At 50.7% G+C, this 26,155-nt stretch overlaps 2 protein-coding genes across 5 annotated transcripts; both read right to left on the reverse strand.

The window, feature by feature from the left end:
* Positions 1–991: 991 nt before the first annotated feature.
* Positions 992–3,124, reverse strand: Tigd3 (tigger transposable element derived 3). The gene has a single exon (XM_090348672.1). The coding sequence runs from the start codon at positions 3,122–3,124 to the stop codon at positions 1,712–1,714; it is 1,413 nt and encodes a 470-aa protein (XP_090204798.1). The 3' UTR covers positions 992–1,711.
* Positions 3,125–8,165: 5,041 nt separating this feature from the next.
* On the reverse strand, positions 8,166–25,843 carry Dpf2 (double PHD fingers 2). 4 transcript variants are annotated; one of them, XM_090347393.1, is made up of 13 exons: positions 25,752–25,798; positions 24,864–24,908; positions 18,689–18,849; positions 18,240–18,347; positions 16,770–16,933; positions 15,304–15,396; positions 14,857–14,935; positions 14,306–14,347; positions 13,305–13,442; positions 13,040–13,168; positions 12,777–12,889; positions 11,377–11,458; positions 8,166–9,105 (listed from the first exon to the last, which is right to left on the reverse strand). In XM_090347393.1, exons 1-13 carry the CDS (start codon positions 25,781–25,783, stop codon positions 9,029–9,031), a joined length of 1,263 nt encoding a protein of 420 aa, XP_090203519.1. In that variant the 5' UTR covers positions 25,784–25,798; the 3' UTR covers positions 8,166–9,028. The 4 variants fall into 4 exon arrangements, with proteins under 4 accessions (XP_090203519.1, XP_090203521.1, XP_090203520.1 ...); XM_090347395.1 differs by lacking the exon at positions 24,864–24,908 and having other exon boundaries at positions 25,752–25,843; XM_090347394.1 differs by lacking the exon at positions 14,306–14,347.
* Positions 25,844–26,155: the final 312 nt, after the last annotated feature.

Consider the following 26,155-nt stretch of genomic DNA (forward strand, 5'->3'; position numbering starts at 1 on the left):
CTTGAGAAAGTCCAAGGGCAATGCTCAGGCCCTGAGTTCAAGTCTAGGATTGGCCAAAAGAAAAAAAAAAGTAATTGCTGGGATTGACAATGTGGCTTTGTGGTAGAGTGCTTTCCTAGCATGCACCAAGCCCTGGATTCAATTCCTCAGTCCACATACACAGAAAAAGCCAGATGTGGTGCTGTGGCTCAAGTGGTAGAGTACTAGCCTTGAGCAAAAGAAGCTCAGGGACAGTGCCCAGGCCCTGAGCTCAAGCCTCAGGACCAGAGAAGAAAAAAAAAAAAAAAAAAAAAAGTAATCCCAGCATCACTAGGGCTTTTGAGGCAGGAAGTTCAAGAGTTTCAGACCAGCCTGGGTTACAAAGAAAAAAGGTCATTTTTATCGTAAAGATGGTCTCTTTCTAGCCCATGGTAAATGTATTCCTTTCCTGGTGAACTCTCCTGTCCCTTTCACCACATAAAGTATTATCTCAATTCTTCTCTTGCTGGACACAGGACTGAGGTTAATTAGCTGTGCCTTGCATGCACATGCGCACACCCACCTACACACTTTATTTTTTGCTGGCCCTGGGGCTTGAACTCAGGGTCTAGGCACTGTCTGAGTTTCTCTTGCTTAAGGATACTGCTCTACCACGTGAGCCACAGGTTAGCTTCTGTTTTTTTGTAGTTCAGTGGAGATAAGAGTCTCACCGACTTTCCTGCCTTGTCTGGTTTAGATCCTCAGATCTCAGCCTCCCGAGTAGCTAGGACTACAGGTGTGAGTTACTGGTGCCCAGCAAGCACTGCTTTTGACAAGGTGACTCATGAGGGCGTCCAGGCCATTGGAACTCTGGAAGGAGGATCTCCACTGATCATTAACAGGGGCACAGAAACCCATTTACAAATCTGAATGGAACAGCTTCCTCTACTCTCATGAAAATCACATCCTAGTCTCTTTGCTGTTTAAAACTTCATTTTCAGGGCTGGAAATGTGGCTTAGTGGTAGAGTGCTTGCCTAGCATGTGTGAGGCCCTGAGCTTCATTCTTCAGTACCATATAAATAAGTAAAATAAAATAAAAAACAAAACAGTACAAAACTTTATTTCCAGAAGCCCAACTGCTTTTAACATGAAATTTGAGAGATGGAGGCAATGTCTGGAAAGCCCAAGTCCAACCTTCTGTTTTTTTTTTTTCCAGTCATGGGGCTTGAACTCTGGGCGCTGTCCCTGAACTCTTCAACTCAAGGCTACTGCCCTCCCCCTTGAGCCACAGCCCCACTTTCCATTTTCTAGTGATTAATTGGAAATAAATGTCTCTCAGTCTTTTGTGCCTAGGTTGGCTTTGAACCCTGATCCTCAGATCTCAGTCTCCTGTGAAGCTAGGATTACAGGTATGAGAGTGACTGCACCTGGACTCTTTTTTTTTTTTTCTTACAGAACCAGAACTTGAACTCAGAGTCTGATGCTTTCACTCACAGGTCCTCCTAAATTTTGAGAACTTTCATGCAGGATTTGGACACTACATAGCCCAGATTCCTAGCCTGAAACCCCATCTTCAGAGCTTCTTCTCAAGCTTGGAAGGTTTTGACTCCAAGCTTAGATTTGGTATCCCCACTTCCCTCCCTTCTCCACCTTTCCTACATCGTATTTCCACAGGAAAGAGCTAGCGTCCCGTCTGGAGAGGTGTTTCCATGGGAAACAGAGCCGAGTGATGCTGTGGCCACCCGGGTGTCCTCACAGGCTGCACAGCCGCTCCACCTCTGCCTCGCACTCGTAGAACTTCTCGAAGAGCTCTGGAGACGTGCTGTTGACCTCCAGCCACCTCCTCAAGGTGCCCAGGGCCTGCAGGGCATCGGCTTTGGTAGGCAGGGCCTCAAAGCCATCTCCCCTGTGGCCCTCGTGTTCTGTGCCCATCTCCTCTTTGCACACTCCGGGGCCTGGCTCCTCATCCTCCAAGTCCACAAAGTGGGAGAACTCCTCTTGGGTCATCCCACCAGCGACTGGTGGCATCTCTGGGGCTCTGTCCAGGGCCAGGGGCGTTTTGCCAGGAGCTAATCCTTCCTGAATGAAGCCGCTCCAGATGAGCTGAGGAGGCACCTTGGTCCAGGCAGCAGTGGCTAGGTGCAGGGCATCCAACCCTGTGATGCCCTCCCCAGCCTCTGGCAGCGAGGTACCCTCCCTCCTGCTCTGGGCAGCGGCCAGCTTGCCCAGCAAACGATGGCGGTAGTGAGCTTTAAAGGCCCAGACCACAGAGCCAGGCAAGGCAGGTGTGGTGCTGGAGGCAGACAGAGGTAAAAGTCTCACGTGGTGGAGCCCGGGCAAGCCTGCCAACTCCTCTACTACTTGGGCAGCCAGCAGCAAGGCTACCTGTCGACCCTGTTGCGCCATGTCCTGGTCAAACTGTGCCAGCCACTCTGCCCAGGGGATGCCTGGGTCCGGATGGTAGGAGGCAAGCAGTGCTTCACTGCTGACCCCAAAGAAGCACGTCGGGGCAGCCTGGAGCCCACCTACCAACACTCGCCGCTTCTCTGTGCCCCTGCTGTTGGCACACAGGAGCACTTTCATCCGATCACAGGCAAAGACTCTGCCAGGCACGGCCCGATAAAGCAAGGGCACTTCTGCACAGCCAAAAACATCCTCTGGAGAGAAATCTTTAAGGGAGAGAGGTGGCTGGGCCCGGGACGGGAGCCCTAGGGGAGGTGGTTCCGGGGGAAATGGAGGCATTAGGACATGGTGGGCCCCAAAGCCTACATTATTTCGGCGTTTCCAGCGGACCAGCCAGCCGATGCTGGGCACAAAATCCTGGCCCATGATATCGGCCAACTCCTTGGCTTTGTGGAGCAGCATGGGCCCGGTCACCTCCCAGGCCTTGGCCCGGGCAATGTGGTACCAACAGAGCAGAGCCTCGTCGATCCCGCTGTACTTGGACTCGCGCTTGCGCTTGCGCTCCCGGTTGGCAGTGCCGCTACACCAGTCTGCCAGCAGCTTCTCCTTATTCTTGCAGATGCGTGAGATCTGGGGCTGGGAGACTTGGAAGCGCCGGGCTACCTCCGACTGGGACATTTTGGATTCATCCAGGAGTTCCAACACCTGAATCTTCTCTGCTAGCGACAAGGCATGAAGTTTCTTCTTGCCATTCAGCTCCATGGCTCCTCCAGGGCACCTGCGGGGACAGGACAGGGGGGGATGAAGCCAGGAGGGATGGGAGACGTGGAGCCCACGAGGACAGGGCGAAGCCGCTGGCTATTGGGCCAGCTGAAAGCAGCGAAAGGGCTGCTGGCACGAGCCGGGAGGGGTGTGTGTGGTCAGAGGAGGCGGGAGTCCGGGCTGGGGCTCCGCATGGCACCGCGGGGGAAGCAGGGCGAAGGGAGTGCGGGGCACAGCCCAAGAAACAAAGGAATCTGGCCAGGAGAGGGTGCGCGCCGGGTCTGCCGGGGCAGGCACGGGGCCGGGCGGACCCGGGGGTGGGGGGAAGGACGGTGTGGACTGCGCTCGAGGACGAGTTGAGGGGAGCAGGAGCAGAAGGCCGGGTCTGGAGGAGCGGGAGGCCAGTCAGGTGGGGGGCGGGGCGGGTGGCAGGGCGAGGGCGCAGGTGCACGGGCGACAAAGCGAGCGCCCCGGGCGTGGAGGCTGCGGGCGGCGGGAGGCGCCGAGCGTCCCCGTGGGAAGGGTGGGGGCCTGCAAGGGGCTCCCGGACCCAGGCAGGCCAGGAAGGCTCTGCGCCCCGGCGGAGCCCAGGCGCTGACCCGCCCGCCCAGCCTCCCGCTCCGCACCCACCTCAGGCGCTCGTCCCGCGGCTCCCGCCCCTGCCCCGAGCCCGGCTCCCGAGCTCCAGTCCGGGAGGCGATGGCAGAGCAGGGAGGGACGGGCGCCACGACCCCCGGGGCGGAGCGGGTTAGGGAACCGCGCGGGCGGCGGGCGGCGGGCGGCGGACGACGGGCGGCGGGTGGCGGGAGCGCGCACAGCGAGGCTCGGTGCGCGCCGCCCGCGCCAGATCCCCTCCCGTCTGGGGAGGACCGCGGCGCGGGCCCGACCGCTGTAGCCCCCGTCCCAGACAAAGCAGATTGGCTCTCCGGCGCGCTCGTCCCGCCCCCGGCTCGTCTCATTGGGCCCCGCGAAAGAGGCGGTCCCTCAGGCTGCGGGGGCGGAGCCTCTGACGTCGGGGAAGGGGACGGGGCCAGGGCCGGCGGGAGTCCCCCGGCGTGGCTGGACCCCGACCTGGACCTGGCGCTGACTAGCCCGCCCGAGGGGCGGCTTGCGGGCAGCGGAGGTGGCTCAGCACCCCCAGGCCTGCCGACGGTCACCTACGAGGTCTCCTTTCCTTCGTCTACAAACAGGGCTAGAGGCCCTCGCGGAATTATTCTGGAAAGATAAAATGGATGCAAGCTTCGAGCTACACAAAAGCTCGTTACCATGGACAGCGCTGGTGGCCTCAGGTCCCAGGCTGCTTTGGACACGAAGCCAAATCTGTGACAAGGTTCAAGCTCCTAAACCTGGTGCCAGTGGCTCATGCGTGTAATCCTAGCTACTCCTGAGGCTGAGATTTGAAGATAGGAGTTTGAAGCCAGCCCAGGCTTAGAAAGTCTGTGAAAATCTTGGCCGGGAGTTTGGCCTAGTGGTTAAAGTGCTTGCCTAGCATGCACGAAGACCCGGGTTCGATTCCTCGGTACCACATACATAGAAAAAGCCAGAAGTGGTGCTGTGGCTCAAGTGGTAGAGCTCTAGCTTTGAGAAAACCCAAGGACAGAGCTCAGGCTCTGAGTTCAAGCCCCACGACTGGCAAAAGAAAAAAGAAAAAAAAGGAATTCTTACTGCCCATCAACCAAAAAGTGGAGCTGTGGCTCAAGTGCTAGAGTGCCAGTCTTGAGCTAAATAACAAAAGAAGGGCCCAAGCCCTGAGTTCAAGCCCCAGTATCCCTCCCCACACACGAAAGATCATTTCTAAACTCATGTACATAACTTCCTTTCCTAATCATCTTTGGTCCTGCACTAAATGTAGACATCTTAACCTGTAGCTGCACTTCTTCCCTGCTCCTTACACAGTTGGGTCCCCACTTCTACCGTTCAGGTTTTTCACTGCATTCTATATAACCTCAAATTTTCTCTTTCATCTTAAATATCCTCATTTTCTTGGCTATTTAGAAAAGTTTTATTGTCAGGGTGATGTACATAGAGGATATAGTTACATATGTAGGGTAGTGAATAATTGTTAAACATTGTTACCCCTTCCTCCCACATCTTTCGGCCAATCTTTGCCAATTAAAATTTGTTTTTTGTTGGTTGTGGGACTTGAACTCAGGGCCTGGGTGCTGTTCCTGAGCTCCTTTGCTCAAGGCTAGTGTTCTACCACGGAGCAGGCTCCACTTCGTTTTTGAGTGGTTAAGTAGAGGAGTCTCATAGGAACTTTTCTACCCAGACTGGCTTCAAGCTACAAAGTTCCAGGTCGCAGCTTCCCATGTAGCTGTGACCACAGGCATTGAGTCGCTGGTGCCAACTTGACTGGAATCTTTTTCTAAGTTTTGTGTTTTTTTTTTTAATAATAATTTCAAAATGCATTCAAATGAGACAAGACGCACCATGAAGCATCACCATGTTCTCTTCGGCTGAAGGAGCTGCATTCTGAAGTTCTGGCTGCACAAGTCTTCCCTTGGCCATGGGCCAGATGAGCAAGGCAGAGGCCCCAGCCCAAGAGGCCTTATTATCTCTGTAAAAGCTTTTGTTGTCTCAAGGTGACATCATTGGTTTGCTGAGATTATCTTTTATTTATTTAGTAATCAAGTTTTCTGACCATTTTAAGTCTCTGGGATTGCAGTGTCAACTGCAAAAGCTGTCACAACTTCCATCTACACATTCAAGTCCAGCAGAATTCTCTCCAAACAATGTGGCTTAGTGGTAGAGTGCTTGCCTAGCATGCATGAAGCCCTAGGTTTGATTCCTTGGTACCACAACATAGAAGCCAGATATGGTGTTGTGGCTCAAGTGGTAGAGTGCTATCCTTGAGCAAAAGCTCAGGGACATTGCTCAGGCCCAGAGTTCAAGCCCCATGAGTGGCAAAAAAAAAATAAGAAAATAACAAGGTGATGATAAAGCTGCTTTGTTTTGTTTTGGTGCCAGTCCTAGGGCTTAAGACACAGGGCCCTGAGTGTTGTCCTTGGGCTTTCTCAAGGATAGGGCTCTAGACTTGAGCCACAGCACTACTTCTGGCTTTTTCTTTTTGGCAGTCCTGTGGCTTGAGCTCAGGGCCCGAGCATTGTCCTTGGGCTTTCTCAAGGCTAGCACTCTACCACTTGGGCCACAGCACCACTTTTGGCTTTTTCTGTGTATGTGAGGTGCTGAGGAATCGAACCCGGGTCTTCGTGCATGCTAGGCAAGCACTCTTACCACTAGGCCAAACTCCCAGCCCCCCACTTCTGGCTTTTTCTATCTGGTACCAAGAATTGAATCCAGGTCTTCATGCAGGATAGACAAACACTCTACCACTAGGCCAAACTCCTGGCCCTGTGATTTTTCTTTTTTTTTTTTTTATTTTTTGCCAGTCCTGGGCTTGAGCTCAGGGCCTGAGCACTGTCCTTGGACTTTCTCAAGGCTAGAGCTCTACCACTTGAGCCTCAGCACCACTTCTGGCTTTTTTCTATGTATGTGGTACCGAGGAATCGAACCCGGGTCTTCATGCATGCTAGGCAAGCACTTTAACCACTAGGCCAAACTCCCGGCCCTATTTTTTTTTTTTTTTTTGCTAGTCCTGGGCTTGAACTCAGGGGCTAAGCACTGTCCTTGAACTTTCTCAAGGCTAAAGCTCTTACCACTTAAGCCTCAGCACCACTTCCGGCATTTTTCTCTGTATGTGGTACTGGGGAATCGAAACCTGGTCTTTGTGCATGCTAAGCAAGCACTCTACCACTAGGCCAAACTCCTGCCCCCTCACCCCCCCGTAATATTTTTTTGGCATTGGTTGTGGGGCTTGAACTCTGGGTCTGGGTGCCTAAGCTCTTCAGCTCAAGGGTATTGCTCTACCCCTTGAACCACCATACCACTTCTGTTTAACTGGAGATAAAGTGGTAGAATGCTTGCCTAGCATGCATAAAGACCAGGGTTCAATACTACAGTTCTACATACAGGGAAAAAAGAAAAAAAAAAAAAAGCTGGAAGTAGTGCTGAGGCTCTAGCCTTGAGAAAGTGCAAGGATAGCGCTCAGGCCCTGAGCTCAAGCACAGACCTGGTCAAAAAAAAAAAAAATAATAATAATAAAAGTCTTGTGCCTGGGCTGGCTTTGAACTAGGATCCTCAGATCTCAGCCCCCTGAGTAGCTAGGATTATAGGCATGAGCAACCAGCACCGAGCTTAAAGCTGATTTTAACCCAAATTTTGTATTGATTTTTTTAAAAAAATCTTTGTTTTCTATAACAAGAAATTGTTATCAGCTTGGATTTATACAACAAATTAAAATGAAATAGCCATTTTTTTATCTGCTTTACTAATGGGTGCCCAACAAAAAAAAACTAAACCCAAAGGAAGAACATTTGAGGCGAATCAGCTCCCCCCTACCCCATTTTTTGCTGGTCTGGTGCTTGAACTCAGGGCCTGGCACTGTCCCCGAACTTCTTTGGGCTTAAGGCTAGTCTTTTACCACTTGAGCCACAGTTATCACTTACAGCTTTCTGTTATGTGGTACTGAGTAGTTGCTTGGAGCTAAGAGTTTCATGGTCCTGGCTGGCTGTGAATGCTGATCCTGTCTCAGCCTCCTGGTTAGCTCGGCTTACAGGTGTGACACCTGGCTGGCACAGCCTTCTTAACCAGTGGAGTTGGGAGATAAATCACTCAGCAGAGGGCTGTGTGTAAAAATGTTTATTTATTTATACTAATGTTTAGATGTTTAGAATATAGGAACTAAAGGGGAAGAGGGGAAGACACCTCAACTCCAAAGTGACAATGAGTTAGGGCCTGCCCACAACCAAGGAGGAAGGCCAGTCCAGAGTGTCCTGGCATGGCTGTCCCCTCCTACTTAATGTCAGTGCCACTAAGCAGAAAACCAAGGAATCGGGTGTGAAGACCTTATCAGCTGCTAGTGAGCGTGCAAGGGAAGGGCCCATCTATGCGGCACCCCTGGACCTGGACTACATCACACACAGGCAGGAGGCAGGGCCTCCCAATCTAGTTCAGGGCAAGAAGCTGAATGCCCAGGTCCAGGAAGAAGGAAAAAAAAAAAAAAAAAAGGAGGGGATTTTGGAGGTAGGCTTTTTATCGAGTTAAAAAACAGGCACATTATCCAACATCTCCTTGTGGCCCCCAAGCTGCTGGCCTGGCCACCCTGGCACATCCCCTCTCCCCACAAATCAAAGAGTACAAGGAGGGAGGCAGAAGATGGGGAAGAGGTGGGAAAGGCTTGCATCACCAGAGACCACCCGTGAGTGAGCCAGCCAAGCACAAAAAAGACAGGTGTAGCTGCTAGTTCCCTGTGGGGGGTGGGTGAGACAGGGTAGAGCCAGCAGAGGGACCAAGAGCATCCTGGCTTAGGCAAAGGGCCCTATTAGCGGGACAGAGGGCCATAGGAGTGGGGGGGGGGGGGTGCACTGAAGAGGCAAGGTACAGCAGCACAAGGGGCATGGAACGCTCCTGGTGAGAGCAGCCTCGGCTTGCTCACTCCCAGCTGCTCCGAGCAGAAGACTGGTCAGGCTAGCATCATGGGGAAGGAACCCTGGGGACCAGAGCAGGGAGTCAGCCAGGGCCAAGAGAAGTGAGCTACTCTATTTTAAACATGGTTGAACCCTGTGATCACCAGGGCCTGGGCCCAAGGCAAGCAGAGTGAATGCACTTCATGGAGTACACAGAGAAGCTGGCCCATGAGCCTACCCTGGGCAGCATGCTGCTCCTTTCTCCCTGAGGGCCTGGGGCCAGAGGTGGCCAGCACTGCCACCTCCACTCGCTGTTGCCAAAGGCAGGTTGACATGACCACCCGAGGTTCTGGACTTGTGAAAGAGGGGAGGAAAGGAAGGGGGGTATAAAGACCAAGGTGGAGGAGAAAAGCAGTGTGGGGGGAGCTGGGTGGCACAATCAGGAGGAGTTCTGGTTCTGGTAGATGGAAGCTTTCTCCTTCAACAGGTCCAGACACAGGTGGCAGCTCCAGCTTCCTGCAAAGAAACACAGAGGGGCCAGTCAGAGTGGCCCCCCACAATCCAGCTGTCCTTCTATTCCCCACACCTCTTTCCTGAGCAGGACAGGAGAGGGATTCTGCAATAGCAGTAAAAAGAACCATTCAGTCTTCAAATAGTGTGAAAATCATTCCTTAATGGAAGTGAAGGCGTGGTGGCTCACGCCTGTCATCCTAGCTACACAGGAGGCTGAGATCTGAGGATTGCAGTTCAAAGCCAGCACTAAAGACCGTGAGACTACCACAATCCTCAGTCTCAGCATCCTCAGAGGCTAGGATTATAGGTGAGTCATGGGCACCCAGCTACATACATGATTTTGATCATATTTCTGATAAGAACCTCATAGTCTTCAAAGACATATGACTTAAAAATCCCAGAGGAAGGGGCTGGGTACGGTGGCTCATACCTGTACTACTCAGGAGGCAGAGAGCTGAGGACCATGGTTCAAAGCCAGCCTGGGCACTAAAGTCCTTAAGACTCGTATCTCCAATTAACCTCTAGAAAATGGGAAGTAGGGCTTGGCTCAAGGGTAAGGTGGTAGCTGTGAGCTGTAGAGCTGGGGGACAATGCACAGACAGCACCCAAGCCAAGTTCAAGCCCTATGACCCACCAAAAAAAAAAAAAAAAATCCCAGAGGAAGGTTCTTTCTAAGGTCTTCTAAGGTCAATGGAATAGGGATTGTCATGCTTTTTTGTAAAGTATTACCTATTTTAAGTGAGTCACAAGGGAGAGTCTCACTCAATATGTTTTTTAAAATGCTTTGTAAAAAAGAAGGAAGGAAGGCAGGAAGGAAGGCAGGAAGGCAGGAAGGAAGGAAAGAAAATCAAGCAAGCTCATCATTCAAGTTAGCTAACTGGTCATGGATGGATGTGTCACCAACTCTGACCTATGGGCACTGGATGACTCCCTGGGGCAGCGCCCAGCTGCCTGATGCTCCAGCCGGAGCACTGATCCTTCTGCCGTCCACAACCTCAGTGTCCCAAGCATGGCAAAGGGAAAGCCCTTCTGTAGTTAGTAGATTTTGCCCACACTAAGCTGGCAATTGATGGAAGAAAAAAAAAAAATCCAGGTGTCCTGGTTGCTCCTGTAATCCTAGCTACTCAGGAGGCTGAAATCTTAGTATCACACTTTGTTTTGTTTTTTGCCAGTCCTGGGTACTGAACTCAGGGCCTGGACACTGCCATGACTGACAAAAAAAAAAAAAGAAGTCATCTTCTAATCCATGGTGAATTTCTCATGCCTGGAATACTGGCTCCTATTCTCTGGGCACAGCTACTAGGTACTTGTGCCCTCCTAGATAAGCTCCAAATTCCCATGTGAGAAGGCCTAATCACAGAAATCCAGGCAGATGGGATAGGGGAGATGTAGTCACTGCTTGGTGCCACCCATGGTTTGGGTGAAGAAGCATTATTAAACTACTGCAGAAGACTAGGAAGGTGGCTTAGTGGTAGAGTGTTTGCCTAGCATGCATGACACCCTGGGTTTCATTCCTTAGAACCATATAAACAGAAAAAGCCAGAAATGGTACACTGTGGCTTAAGTGGTAGAGTGCTAGCCTTGAGCAAAAGCAGCTTAGGGACAGTGCCCAGGCAGACTCCAAGCCCAGTGACTAGCCAAAAAAATCAATCAATCAAATAAATAAACAAACTACTCGAGAGGCAGAGCTATCTCTATCTGTCCAGGAATAGCTCCTTTTCACACTAGAAAGAGGAAGACAGAGGAAACAAATATTCAAATCTATCAAGTTAGGAAAGCTGAAGGAGTAATTCTATCAGATAAACTGACAATTCCATTTCTAGACTAACTAGAGGAAAATAGCTCTCTCCTTCTGACTTTTTTCAATTGAACATCTGTTGATTCCTGGGCTGTTAATTTGTAACTGAAGAGAATGTACAAACATTAAGCCCTTCAGGCTGAATATTAGAAAAGTATCCCAACCTGAAGCAAGGCATTTCATTTGGGAGAATAAATAACAACTCAGTATTTACTGTGTAGGTGATTTTTTTTTTTTTGCCAGTCCTGGGCTTGAGCTCAGGGCCTGAGCACTGTCCTTGGACTTTCTCAAGGCTAGAGCTCTACCACTTGAGCCTCAACACCACTTCTGGCTTTTTTCTATGTATGTGGCACCAAGGAATCAAACCCGAGTCTTCGTGCATGCTAGGCAAGTACTCTACCACTAGGCCAAACTCCCGGCCCCTGCGTAGGTGATTTTCTAAGTTACTGATGAACTGATTATTCTCAGTCACATACCTTCAGGAGGTTCAGACATAGACGGGGTAAGACAGTACATGTGGTAGCCTCTGTCGCAGTCATCACAGAACAGCAGCTGGTCCTAGAGAAGCATAAAAGAAGAGGAAGAAGGGGACCAATGATTGAGGAGTCTCAGGCAACTGAAAGGAGTGAAGCAGGAAGGCTTCTGAGAGTATCTGCTGCCAAAAAGAACAGCTGACAGGTAAGATGCTACACTCTCAGACCAAGTCACTATCACCCGCGCCCCCCTCCCCCATCTGAGTCCTATCAGAGCTCCTAAGTAGTTATATGGCCTCTTCTTTCCCAACAATCTCTTCCGTATCTCTTCCGTTATCTTTTAAAAACGTAAGATAGGCCAGGAGATGGTGGCTCACACCTGTAATTCTACCTAGTCTTCTTGTGATAAGGATCACAAGCTTAAAGCTAAGTGTTATCATTGAGACTCTGGTCTCCAATTAATCACCAACAAATCCACAAGTGGAGCTGTAGCTCAAGTGATAGATCATGATAAGCCTCCAACAGCATCCCACTATATTTAGAACTTGAGGCTCAGGCACTGGAGTGTGTCTCAGTGGCAGAGCACATCATAGACTTTGCAAGCCTCTGGTGTCAACCCTGATGGCGCACAGAACTGGTGGTGATAAGGCTGGTCAGGTAGCTCTCGCCTATAATCCTAGATACTCAGGAGGCTGAGATTTGAGGATTTCAGTTCAAAGCCAGCCCAGACACTAAAGAACATGAGACTCTTATCTCCAATTAGCCACCGGAAAATCAGAAGTGGCACTGTGGCTCAAGGCATAGGGTGATAGCCTTGAGCTAAAGAGCTCAGGGACGGCACCCAGGCCCAGAGTTCAAGCCCCATGCTTGACAGACAGGAAAAAAAAAAAAAGAAAAAAAGAAAAGAACTGGTGGTGGCCTGCCTCTCTGATCCATCTCCCTCAGCTCTACTCCTACACAGACGGCTTTTGTCTGCCACACTGGCTTTCTTAGTACTTCTGGCTGGCTTATCCAGCTTAAGGAGTCTGCAGCAGCCAGCACAGAAGTGTGCACTGCACAGCTGCTCCTTTCTTGTTCTCCATTCAGAACTTCCGGAATGCTCTGGTATTCTGTAAATTTCAGCATCAACGTTCCTTCTGTTGAAAAAAATTGTCTGACTATGACTCTAAATCAGTATGTAATCAGTTTATAAAGCATTGGTTTTATTTTCTTCAAGGCACATAATAAGCTCTCCCTTCCTTGTTTGCTGTTCTCCAGACCCTGTCTGTCTCGTAACTGAGTGTGACCTAAAGTTGGTGCTCAAGAAATTTAGGTTCTTAGGGGGATGGTGGGGCGGGGGCCACGGGAAAGCAGGCTTGGAGGGGGCTGTGGGAGGTGCCCGCTAGGGTGGGCAGGACACGCACATCGTTCTCCGAGGTGCCACAGAGGTTGCAGCACTTGCACTCGATGCACTGCCAGCGGTAGGTTTTCACAGCTGCCATCATCACAGGGGTGAACTGGAGGCAGGAAGGATGCCCTGTTGGAAGTGGGAGAAACAAGGCTGGAAGCTGAAGCGGAGGTATTACGGGGTCCAAGATGAGCTGCCTATGACAGTGCCAAAGTCAGTGGGCCAAGAGGCCCTTGAGACTAGATGCTGGGGCAGTCCTCTCTTTGGGGACAGAGGTACCTGAGCGGCCACAGTCAGAACAGGACACCAGCTCTTCAGGCTGCCCTGTCTTCTTGTTGATCTTTGAGTCCCCCAGGCAGAAGTCGCAGTAGTTATTAGGCAGGGCCAATCCATCAGGGCCCTTCTTGGCTACAGGGAGAAAGAGAGTTTTGATGATGCTCCTCAGGGTGGCAAGGCCTGGGTCCACCAACACTTCTGCAAGGAGGGGCTTTCATGGTGAGGCGGGCTCCTGGCCTGCTTGCCCACTCCCAACACCTCAGCTTACATTTCTGCTCCTCAGACCTCTGGGAAACAGGGGTGGGTGGCTGGGAGTCTTCCTTGTCCTCGCCCTCTTCCTCAGCCAGGTGGGAGTGGGCATAGTGGTAACTGAGGCCGGGTCGGTTCTTGTAACGTTTTCCACAAACTGGTTGAAAAAGATTATAGAGAGGTGTTAGGATATAAAGAAGCTACATCCCCACCCCTCCAAGCTGTAAGGCCCCACCCGGGGCCCCCATTCCTCCAGCAGCTCTATTCTGGGGAGAACCTTGGTGATGATCCCCTCCCCGTAGCCAGGAGCACTCCACAGCACTCTGTGTTTCTGAATTAAGCCTCTAGCAGGGTTCAGCTTTTTCTGCATTACCCTCGCCCTGGGAATGGTTAGGAGTCTGAGGAGCTCCCTGTCAGGAAAGGTCTATGGTTTTACACTATGACAGGAAGGGGAAAGGTAAAGAAGAGATCTCAAATGTGATAAATGTGGGGGGCCCGTGTGGCCCTGCAGAATGGACAAAGGGACTCAGAATGGCTTTCTTGGTGACCATCTACCAAAGGGAAACACTCCCACAACTGTGCCCTGCCCAGCCCCCGCCAATCAGCAAGAAAAGCAGATTCCAGCGAGGCACTCTAATCTTGAGCGGTGACCATAAGGGCAAGGGAGCCAAAAGGAGGGAATGAGGAGGGTAGGGGGAGGTAGAAGGGCGGTAGGACATTAGCTGACCACCAAGTGTCTGTGGGGGTGCAGGGAGCAATGGATCTGTTCACAGTGGGTCCCCATAATGCTTTTGGAGCCACCATGCACAAGTGACCTAGGAGTAAGCATGTGGGAGAGAAGCAGTGAAGGCAGCTGCTGGGACTCGGGGGCGTGGAACACAACCTCTGTCCAACAACTCCTGTCCCCATGACGTTCCAGAAATTCCAAACTAGCATCACAGGAGATGAGAAAGGTAGAGGAACAAGGGAGGAGGGAAAAGGGATAGGAAAACCAAAAGTGTGAAAAGTTGAGAGAGCTACCTCTCTGGGGCGCTTTCGAGGTATGCTTTTGTTTGAAACTATCTGAAAGACAGAAAGAAAAGTCATGAGAAGGAGGCCTTGACACACTGGAGACAAGGGCAGCAGCAACAGGAAAGCGGAGCGAGCAAGCGACAGAGAACCCCAGCAGCGCCGGAGCTCCGGGGTAGAGGCACGGAAGGAGGGTGAGCCAAAGCAAAGGGAAAGAGGACAGACACTGAAAACCTCAGGGCCAACTGATGCCCTGTGCCCTGGCTCAGTGGGCCAGCAGACCTGGATGCTGCCCACGGAAAGGCCAATCTTGCCTTCTAGGACACCTCCCACTCCCCACCCTATAGGTCAGAGGGATCTCTCCCAGAGCATGCAGGTCCCACCGGTCATGGAGCAGAAGCCTGGGCCGCCCAGGGGTCTCAGAGGGAACTAGTCAGCAGACAGATCAAGATCCCAGGCTTGTTTCAGCACTCAGGACAAGAACACAACCCTCCCTCCTCTCACATCCAGAGCAGGAGCTGGGTCCGAGGCAAAGACTACCCACCCACTAGCGAGGCACTCACTGTCACAGGCATACGGCTTGTCCCGGTCCTCCAGGATGGAAGCATCCAGCTTCTTCCGGGCGCTGCCCACACCCTTACCCTGCCAAGAAGGGTACAAAGATGCCTTCACTAAGGCACTGGATGCCAGCAGTTACACTCTCCTAAGCAGCAGCTAATCTCATTTGACAGGAAGAAAGGGAACCAGAAACAAAACATGGGCCTTGGGCTGGGAGCACTGGCCTAGTGGTAGCGTGCTTGCCCTGGGTTTGATTCCCCAGAACCATGTACACAGAAAAAGCCAGAAGTGACACTACGGCTCAAGTGGTAGAGCCTTAGCCATGAGCAAAAAGTGTCCAAGGACAGTGTCTAGTCCCTAAGTTTCAAGCCTCAGGACTGGCAAAAAAAAGGGGGGGGAGGGGCTCCCAAGACCACCCTGCCATGCACTGGCAGCAGCACACAGCCCTTCACCTTGGACTTCCCCTTGCCCCGGCGCTTGGGAGTATCCTCTTCGTAGTCTTCATCGTCAAGATCATCCAGGAAGTCATCAGGCTCAAGGATCCGCTGAGCGGACAGAGGGATTCAAATGAACAGAAATCATGTCATCCAGAAGCTTCCTTCCCATAGAATCTGCCAAGGCCATCCAGGACCTCCTCTCTTCTGGGATCTGGTCTCACCTAACCATCAGATCCTGCTCCCTTCAAGGCTTTTGCTCTGTATATCTTTGTGCTGTTCCCTTGGCCTAGAATGCCTTTCCACCAATCTGACCAGTGGTCAAATAAAATGCTCTGACTCATCCTGTCTGATTGGCCTCCCTAAAAAAATCATTGTCAGTGGTTGCTTTCTAGCACATCCAATAAACAAGGGGACTGCTGCTTATCATATGAACTTACAGAAAGTTGGTTTGTTTGTTTTTTTTTTTTTGCAAGTTCTGGCTTGAACTCAGGGTCTGAGCACTGTCCTTGGGCTTTCTCAAGGCTAGAGCTCTACCACTTGAGCCATCGCACCACTTCCGGCTTTTCCTATGAATGTGGTATGGAGGAATCGAACCTGGGTCTCCGTCCATGCTAGGCAAGCACTGTAACACTAGGCTAACCTAAACTCCTGCCCCCTGGAAAGTTTTAAAATGGCTCTGCTGTAGGCCAAGCATGGTGGCTTATGCATGCAATCCTAGCTACTCAGGAGGCTGAGATCTGAGGATCATGGTTCAAAGCCAGCCCTGGCACTAAAGTCTGTGCGACTCATCACCAACTAACTACCAGAAAACTGGAAGTAGCACTGTGGCTCAAGGGTAGGGCGGTAGCCTTGAACTGAAGAGCTCAGGGACAGCGCCCAGGCTCAGAGTTCAAGTCCCAGGACTGACTGACCAAAAAAAAAAAAAAAAAAAAAATGGGGACCAGGAAGCCTACCTTGTAAGGCTGTCCAAGTTAAAGGAGGTAATGCATGAAAAAGAACTTAACATGGGGCGGGGAGCATGGCCTAGTAATAAGAGTGCTTGCCTAGCATGCATGAAGCCCTGAGTTCCATTCCTCTGTAGCACATTAATAGAAAAAAGCAGGAAGTGGTGCTGTGGCTCCAGTGGTAGAGCTCTAGCCTTGAGAAAGCCCAAGGACAGTGCTCAGGCCTGAGTTCAATGACTGTAAAAAAAAAAAAAAAAAAAACTTTTGTGAAAAAACAGATGAATGAATAAGAGTACATCTTTAAAAGGAAAGAAGTAGGAAAAGGTAAATGACAGGAGAGAAGCTTATCAGCTATAGAAAAGAACTCAGTTTCTGCTTTCATTCTTTCTTTTTGGTGGTGGATTAAGGACTGGATTGAAGATCTCAGTCATGCCAGGCATTCTATCACTGATCTACTTGAGACTTGCTAAGGGGTAGCCCCTCCTGAAGAACCTGGTCTCCTGCAAAGCTCCTTCAGCCACAGGGATGGTATTATACCTTCCGTGCTCGACTGTTGGTCACAGGAAACTCTCCCAGGCTGTCATCATCAACTCGGGGATCTGGGGCACCTCGCTTCTCCAGGGGATCGGTGCGCAACAGAGCCTCTAAACTGCTGCCATCCTGAGAGATGAGCCCCTCCTTCTTCAGGGTCTGATCTGTGTCTGCAACAGTCAGGACAAAGCAAGGCTCACAAATGCTGAAGCTCAGTGCACATACTACAAGAGTCGACCAGTAGTCAGCAAGGAGCTAGAGGTTCCTTGTTTTATTTTTGGTCAGTCATGGGGCTTGAACTCTGAGCCTGGGCATTGTCCCTGCTCTCTTCAGCTCAAGGCTAACACCCTACTCCTTGAGCCTCAGCGCCACTTTTGGTTTTCTAGTGATCAATTGGAGATAAGAGTTTCACATTATTTAGTGCCCAGTCTGGATCTGGACTACGATCCTCAGATATCAGCCTTCTGAGTAGCTAGATGACAGGCATGAGCCTCCGGGCCCAGCATTTGTATTCTTAGCTATTCAGGAAGCTGAGATCTAGAGGATCACAGTTTGAAGTGAGCCTAGGCAGAAAAGTCTAAGATTCCATCTTCAAAATACCCAGCGAAAAAGCAGGGCTCATGGTACAGCTCAATTTTACAATGCCAGCAGAGTGAGCTAGCAAGATGAGTGAGAACAAGTCCTGAATTAAAACCCCAGAACCACTTAGAAAAAAAAGGAGGGGGGAGTCAACCAATGTGCTACTGTCTTCTGTTCTTTAGCTGCCCGGGAACCACTAGTTGGCTTAACACTAGAACATAGCTCACTTTTTTTTTTTTTGGGGGGGGGGTCAGTGGTAGGACTTGAACTCTGGGCCTGGACATTGTCCCTGAGCTCTTTAGCTCAAGGCTACTGCTCTACCCACTTTAACCACAGAGCTACTTCTGGTTTTCTGGTAGTTAAGAATCTCAGGGACTTTCATGCCCAGGCTGGCTTTGAACTGATACCCTCAGATCTCAGCCTCCTGAGTAGTAGGATTACAGGTGTGAGCCACTAGGACCCAGCATGGAACGTAACTCTTTACCTGTTTCTTCTGATAGGCTAAATTCTCCGAGGAAAGAAAGGAATTATACCGTGTGTATATGTGCACACGCACACTGGCCTTAGGGCTTGAACTTAGGCTTGGGTGCTGTCCCTAAGCCTCTGTACTCAAGCTTAGTGCTCTACCACTTGAACTATAGCTCTGCTTCTAGCTTTTTAGTGGCTAACTAGAGATGAGGATCACACAGACTTTCTTGCCCGGGCTAGCTCTGAACCATGATCCTCTGATCTCAGGCTCCTGGGTTGTTAGGATTAACAACCTAGGTAAGCCACTGACACCTAGCCCTGATTCATTTTTGACTTTTGTGCTTACTAGCACAAGGCCTGGTAGTAATGGATGGTAAACAGATTTCCTGCTATGGGGCTATGCCCCTGCTCAAGGAGGGAGCCTATTACCTGGTTTAATAGATGGGAAGGAAAGCCGGGGATCCTCAGGTGGGTGGGCTCGTCGCTTTTTTCGCCAGCGCCGGGCAGGGTAAGAATACAGCTGTCCAGAGGCCAATCCTGTGGAAGTCAGGATGAGCAGTTAAACCCTAATCCAATACTATAAAATGATATCATGCTAAGTGGGCACCCCTGAGTTACAGAGCAAGGGAAAAAACGCTGACAGAGTGAACTGAAGGATTTGGTGGGATACAGCATGGAGAAAAAAAAAAAATAGGTGTGTTTAGGCTCCTGCCACAGCCCTTCAGAAGCCCCATAGTGGTCTCCACCGGGGGAAAAAACAGTAATGATGAAGGTATGAACCTGTCAGCCTCATCCCCCACACATGGTGGGGACCCCATTCATCCACAGGTGTGAGCACTGGGGAAATTCTCCACGTGTCCTTGAGACTGCACCCTCACCTGGACCCCGGTGGCGCTTTTCCATCCAGATGTAACAGTTGCTCTGTGCTACCCCAGTCTGTGAGTCCAGGAAAGGCAAGCGTACGCTGCGCTCAGCACACAGACGGGCATTGTAATTGTGGCACTGCTCCATGGCATCTTTGTAGTACTGTTCCCCAAGGCTGCAAAGATAAAAAGCAAAGGTGCAAGGTGCCAAAATATCTTTCTTCCCTGTCAACTGCTTCTCCAAAGGGCCCAGGGGACTGGGAAATCATCTCTTTGGTTATATTAGCCTCCACTTCTGCCTCATGGGACACATAGCCCCACCACTAAGCCATCATGAGGAAAGGTAATTCACAAAATAAATTACCATGAAGAACACATAATTTCATCAGATAAGATGAGGGGTGCGGATCAATGGTGTAGCATTTGCAAGTGCAAGATCCTGTGCTCCAGGAAAAAAATGTTCATTCCATGTTTCTCATGTGTCTAGTTCTGTACTGATTAAGATGTTACTTTTCTTTTGGTGGGTCATGGGGCTTGAACTCGGCCTGGGCACTGTCCCTGAGTTCTTCAGCTCAAGGCTACAGCCCTATCCTTGAGCCAAGCCCCACTTCTTGTTTTCTAGAGGTTAACTAAAAATAAGAGTCTCAGGTCCTTTTGTGCCTGGGCTGGCTTTGAACCTTGATCCTCAAATCTCAGCCTCCTGGTAGCTAGGATTACAGGTGTGAGCCGTTGCGCTCAGCAAGATGTTATTTCTCTTAACCCCTTTTATAAACAGAGAAATGAAGTTCATCAAAGTCTAGGAGCATATTGAAAGGTTATTAGCTAACTATAAGAGCCTATCCAAGGAAATGCTATTTAGGTGGTTAGAGATATGGCTCCAATGGTAGTACCAGCCAGTGAATGAGAACACAAGGTCCTGAGTTCAAGTTCTGGTTTGGGGTGGGGGAAAGGGGGGTATCCAATAAAAAATAAGGTTAGCCAGGCACCAGTGGCTCACATCTGTAATCCTAGCCACTGAGGAGGCTGAGATCTAAGGATTATGGTTCAAAGCCAACCGTAGAAAGTCCATGAGACTCCAATTCATCACCAGAAAACTAGAAGAAAAGCTGTGCTTCAAAGTGGTAGAGAACTATTAGCCTTGGGCCAGGAGTTTGGTCTGGTGGTAGAGTGCTTGCCTAGCATGCATGACAGACCCGGGTTCGATTCCTTGGTACCACATACACAGAAAAAAAGCTGGAAGTGGTGCTGTGGCTCAATTGGTAGAGAACTAACCTTGAGGAAAAAGGTCAAGGACAGTGCTCAGGCCCTGAGTTCATGCCCCAGGACTAGGAAGAGAAAAAATAAGGGGAGGGGCCAGGAGTTTGGCCTAGTAGTAGAGTGCTTGTCTAGCATGCACAAAGATCCGGGTTCAATTCCTCGGTATCACATACATAGGTAAAAGCTGGAATTGGTGCTGAGGCTCAAGTAGTAGAGCTCTAGCCTTGAGAAAGTCCAAAGACAGTGCTCAGGCCCTGAGCTTAAGCCCAGGACTGGCAAAGAGAGGAGGGGAGGAGGAGAGAGGGAGAGAGGGAGAGGGGGAGAGAGGGAGAGGGGGAGAGGGGGAGAGGGGGAGAGGGAGAGAGGGAAAGAGGGAGAGAGGAAGAGAGGGGGGGAGAGGGGGGGAGAGGGGGGGAGAGGGGGGGAGAGTGGGAGAGAGTGGGAGAGAGGGAGCGATTTGAGTAAAAGAGCTCAGAGACAGTATCCAGGCTCTGAGTTCAAGCCCCATGACCAACAACAATAGAAACAACAAAAGGCAGCTTGCTGAGTCCCAGTGCTACACATCTGTAATCCTATAAATCAGAGGGCTAAGAGTCAGAGGATTATTATTTGAAGCCAGTCTGAGCAGCAGAAAAGTCTAAATGAAGCCAGACGTGGTGGCTCACACCTGTAATCCTAGCTACTTGGAAGCTGAGATCTGAGGATTATGGTTCACAAATAGTCCAGGCACTAAAAAGTCCATGAGACTCTAATCTCTCTAATTAATCACCAGAATACTGGAAGTGGCACAGTGGCTCAAGGGGTAGGGCGGTAGCCTTGAGCTGAAGAGAGCAGGGACGATGCCCAGGCCCAGAGTTCAAGTCCCACCACCAACAACAAAGAGTGTTTGTATGGTGGCACACACGTTTAATCCCAGCACTGGGACTGGGAAGGTGGAAGTAGGAAGATCATAAATTCTAGGCCTATCTGGGTCACATAGTAAGACTCTACATCAAATAATGTAGAGGTTTCATTCTTTTTTTTTTTTTTCTGGTCATAGGACTCGAACTCTAGGCCTGAGTGTGTCTCTGAGTTCTTCAGGTCAAGGCTACTGCTCTACCCCTTAAGCCACAGTGCCATTTCCATGGAGGTTTGAATTCTGAGGCCAGATTAGGCCAAACAAACCAAACCAATCTAAAAATAAACTAAAATCAAAAAGACTAGGGATGGGGCCGGGAGTTTGGCCTAGTGGTTAAAGTGCTTGCCTAGCATGCATGAAGACCCGGGTTCGATTCCTCGGTACCACATACATAGATAAAAGCCAGAAGTGGTGCTGAGGCTCAAGTGGTAGAGCTCTAGCCTTGAGAAAATCCAAGGACAGTGCTCAGGCCCTGAGCTCAAGCCCAGGACTGGCAAAAAAAAAAAGACTAGGGATGTGGGATCAAGTAGTAAAGCACTGGTCCAGAAAAGTTAACTCCAAATTCAACTCCCACCCCCTGAACTATGAACTATGAACTATGAAGCAGCCAGGTACTGCGGCTCATACCCATAATCCTAGCTATTCATGAGGCCAAGATCTGAGGATATTGGTTCAAAGCCAGCCAAGGTACTAAAGTTTGTAAGACTTTTATGTCCAATTAAAAACTAGAAAAAAACTAAAACTGGAAGTGGCACTGTGGCTCCAGGGGTAGGGTAGTAGCCTTATGCTAAAGAGCTCAGGGACAACGCCCAGGCCTAGAGTTCAAGCTCCATGACAGACTCGCACCCCTTCCCCCACCCCCCCCCACCCCCGAAAAAAAAGCAGCAGCAAGAATAAACATAGGCAGGATGGGGAGTTTGGCCTAGTGGTAGAGTGCTTGCCTAGCATGCATGAAGACCTGGGTTCAATTCCTCAGGACCATATACATAGGAAAAAAAAAAAAAAAGCTGGAAGTGGTGCTGAGACTCAAGTGGTAGAACTCTAGCCTTGAGAAAGTCCAAGGACAGTGCTCAGGCCCTGAGCTCAAGTCCAGGACTGGCAAGAAAAGAAAAAAGAATAAACACACACAGGTAGGGTGTGTGTGTGTGTGTGTGTTTACAGCTGGACTGGAACTTCAGGCCTCCAGCTCTTTTTTCTTTTTGTGGGTCATGGGGCTTGAACTCTGGGCCTGGACGCTGTCCCTGAGCTCTTCAGCTCGAGGCTACTGCCCTACCCCTGGGCATGGGCATTCTTTAATGTCCGAGCTGGCTTTGAACCTCGATCCTTAGATCTCAGCTTCCTGGCTAGGCCTCTAGCTGTTGCATGGCTTTTTTGCTTAAGGCTGGCACTGTACCATTTGAGCCACACTTCATTCCAGCTTGTTGTATGTGGTGTGGGCCTTGCCCAGGCACATGCAGATCCCGGGCTTGAACTCAAGGCCTGGGATATCACTCTATTGCTCTATATCAGTATCACTCTATTGCTCCAATTCTTTTTTTTTGGGCCAGTTAACTGGAGATAAATGAGTCTCACGGACTTTGCTGCATAGGCTGGTTTAATCCTCATATGTCAGCCTCCTGAGTAGCTAGGATGAGCTTCTGCTGTTGTTTGCTGGTCCTGGGCCCTGTCCTGAGCTTCTTTTACTCAAGCTGGCACTCTACCACTCAAGACACAGTGTCACTTCCAACTTCTTCTGAGTAGTTTATTGAATAAGAGTCTCGTGGACCTTCCAAGCCTGGGCTGGCTTCGAACCACAATCCTCAGATCTCAGCCTTTTGAGTAGCTAAGAGTATAGATGTGAGCCATCAGGACTATGTATTGGCTCTGTGTATTTTAAAAAGCAAAACAAAAAATTGCAGTGACAGAATTCAAAACATGTATGAAGAGCCAACTTATCCAACTTAATCCTGTCCTTCAAAGTTTAGCAAGCACTTTGGTAATGGGCAGTTGGGCAATTCATATTTACAGGCAACCAATCTTTTTGTTGTTCTGAAGACAGAACCCAGGACTTCTCACTCTACCACTGAGCCACACTCCAGTTCAATATTTAATCATCCTTAAAATGGACACACTGAGGGCAGTGATTTATTTTCCATAGTAGCCTCATAACCCATAATATGTCTGGGACACACCAGGCTGGATTTGGGAATAAACAGACTGATTTGGCTGCCAAGTCACCTCATAAACACGGACCTTTAATCAACCTCTGTTCCTTTTCTATAGATTAGGGAGGTTAAACTAGATGAGCTCTAACATGCCAGAATGAGAGACGAGAGCGAGAACAAGAGAATGAGAGCAAGACAGGAGAGCAAGTGCACAGGCCCAGGCATGAAAGTAGGTTTGAAAGTAGGCCTCTGTCGCTCATGCCCACAATGTAAGCTATACCAACAAACTCTGCTCCGATGAGGGCTTTCACAGAGCAGCCAGAACAGAGCACTGCGCAGCTTAGCTTTGTTCCCAGCACACAGCATGCACAAGAGTCGGCAACAAGAGTACAACCTGCTTGCTTCAATGAGCTGTAATGACTAGGATTTCAGGTACGCATGACTCTTGTGTTGGAGAGCAAAGAGCAGAAGAGATCAGACTCACATCTGCTTGCCTTCCGGAGGCAGCCAGAACTCACCACACAGATGAAAACTGGATAAACAAGTGCAGCGGCTCCTTTGTTTCTGATGATGTGAACTGATACTGACACTGAGAGTCCAATGCGAGGAAGGGCCTGCCAGGCAGGCTGAAGGCTGCCACATCAGAGCAAGGTTAGCCCTCAATGGCATGGGGGAACGGATGGATGTCCTGTCAGAGCTCGTTCAGGTGAGATTTCAGAGTGTAAGGATTTTGTGGGTTAAGAGGAGTAGGAACAAAAACTTAGGACTATAGAGAGGAGGATCTGACCTGATGTGAGAACGAGAAAGCGATGTCATGAAGTGAAGGCTCCTGTAGCAAAACATTTCAAGTTATAATTTTTTTTCCTATATCTTGTCAACTAACTCAAACACTTTCCAAACTCATCATCATTTATGGTAGTTTATTACCCTGGTAAAACCCCTTAAAGACTGTTTCAATTCTGACATCACATTTGCGAGAGACAGACAACTAACAAATTGGTAAATCCTTCTCCAAGGACAAGAAAAGGCCAAGTTAGAAAAGATGAGATAGTAGCCATTCTTAACCCCAATGCATTACTTCAGCTATCAGAAGACTCAGGCATTAAAATCATGGAAAACACAGGAAAATCTTCTTTCCAGGCCAACAGAGTTACAAGAGTAGAAAGACATAAAGAGCCTCATTACCTTTAACTCTCAAAACCTGGGCAACTCTGGCACTCTGCTAATACAGTTTTATTTCCTGGATACAATCCTGATTTTCTTTTTTCCCTACGGTAACCATGAAACCTGTGTAAAATTCCACCTTACAATAGGATAGTGGGAGTCAACAAAGAGAAAAGCAGAAAAACAAAGAACAAACATTTGAGTCAGGAAGGATAACTATAAAAATGGTAGATCAACAGCATCATTTCTATATTGAGGAAAATGTCAGCCTGAAGAGAGCTGGGGAATCTGGAGTGGGCAGATCAGAGAGGAAGATAATAGAGTTGGAGGAGGGGTAGCTGAAAGCAGCAGCAGGATACAGCAAATAGCAAATGGAGGGAAAAAAATAATAAAGCCACAAGAGAAGAAGGCACTTAGCTTAATGGAAGTGGGAAAGCATTCTTGAAGAAAAAGGCTCCAGGCAGGGGGAAGAAGCAACTTAACCTTAAAAAGAAGAAAAAAGGCTTTTGCGGGAAATGAGACTCAGTTCACAACAAAGACTATTAGGCTGTGACAGTCCTTAGCCTGGTTCCCAAACCTTTCCCTTGGCATCAAGTCAAAAAATCCCAAAGTCTTGTTAGCCAGACACCAGTTTTCCAACCTTAGCATCACACCCGAGGAAGCCATATACAAAGGAGCTCGCTCAACTCGGAGGGGCAAGAACCAACCAACCCGTTTCAAAACTCACTTGGGAAAGTGGAGGGGTGGCTCAAGTGGTAGAGCACCCGCCAGCCTGGCGTGAAAAGAAAAAAAGTCATGCATGAAGAGTGTGAGGCCCTGAGTTCAAGCCCCAATGCCAGCACCAAAACCAACCGAAACACGCGCACACGCACACAGGCACACGCACGCCTGCCTCACGTGGAGGCAGGGGGTGAAAAACATCAGTCCCCAAACACCCAAATGTCCTCTGGTCAGGCCACTCGTCCCCAACCACCGTTAACTTCAGCTCCGCTCGAAGCCTGACGGGCGGCACGGTGCACGAGGTGGAGGCGGCCCAGCAGCGGCCTCCGAGGGGCGGCGTCCCGTGGGCAGCCGGCCGCGGCGGGGACCCCTGCGGTCCCGTGCGGGACGGCGCCAAGACGCCCCCCAGAAGTTACTCCAAGTCTTCCCGCTGCTACCCCCGCGCCCCCCGCTCCCGGCGTCGCGCGGAGGCTCGCAGGGCCGCCCGTCGGGCCCGCCCGGGCCGGCGGAGCGAAGCGGGCGGGAAGGGGGCGGCGCCCCGCGGACCTCCGAGGGCCGCCCGGGCCGCGGCCGCGCTCCCCCGGACCCGCGCGTCTCGGCAGGGGTCGGGGGAGTCGTGAGTCTCCCGCACACGTCGCGGGGCCCCACGCTCGCCGCTCCGCCCCCGCGGGGAGGCCGCCCGTCCCGGGCCCCCACGGGGCCCCCCTTCAGGGCCGCCACAAGTTTCCAAAGAAGCGCAACGTCTTCCCGGGAGTCTCCGGCTGGCCCTCTCCTCTACAAGTCGCCACATCAACTTCTCGGCCGTCTCCGCTTTATCTCTTCTCGCACCGTTCCCAATTCCCGGGGCCCCCTAACAAGACCTCCCGGCGTTGGAGAGAAAGAAACGACCACTCACAGCTTCACTACATTCTCCACCACAGCCGCCATCTTCCCGGCTCCTCTCCCTCAGGCCGGGAGGCCCCGGAGCCCGCAGCGCGCAGGCGCAGAGGCTGCTCAGGGCACCCGCTTCCTCTTCCTTCTGCGCAGGCGCAGCTCGGGAGCGCGCACGCGCGCGGGCACGAGGGCGAGGGCGAGGGCGGGAGAGCGAGCTCGGCGCGCCGCCTCCGAGGAAAAGGGAAGGCCCGAGGAGCGCGTGTGCGCAGGCGCAGCCCGGCTGCTCGGGCAACGCAGCGGCTCAAGAGTTCCTTCCTCCTCCTTCTCGAAGCGGAAGGTATGAGAAAGCCGAAGGTTGGTGAGAAGTCAGGAAGGGAGTCCGGGAGAGGCTAGCGGGAGCCCAGTGCCTGCCTCGGCCGCTCCTTG

The sequence above is a fragment of the Megascapheus bottae genome, chromosome 16 (genome assembly GCF_031878675.1).
Source record: "Megascapheus bottae isolate mThoBot1 chromosome 16, mThoBot2.hap1, whole genome shotgun sequence".
NCBI classification, from domain to species: domain Eukaryota; kingdom Metazoa; phylum Chordata; class Mammalia; order Rodentia; family Geomyidae; genus Megascapheus; species Megascapheus bottae.

Excerpts from the sequence above, each read along its gene's own strand:
- Dpf2 (XM_090347393.1), bottom strand. The coding sequence starts at position 25,783 with ATGGCGGCTGTGGTGGAGAATGTAGTGAAGCT. Across the intron at positions 18,348-18,688 it reads AAAGCGCCACCGGGGTCCAG|GATTGGCCTCTGGACAGCTG; the intron begins GTGAGGGTGCAG and ends TGACTTCCACAG. Across the intron at positions 13,169-13,304 it reads GAGGTCTGAGGAGCAGAAAT|CCAAGAAGGGCCCTGATGGA; the intron begins GTAAGCTGAGGT and ends TTCTCCCTGTAG.
- Tigd3 (XM_090348672.1), bottom strand. The coding sequence starts at position 3,124 with ATGGAGCTGAATGGCAAGAAGAAACTTCATGCCTTGTCGCTAGCAGAG.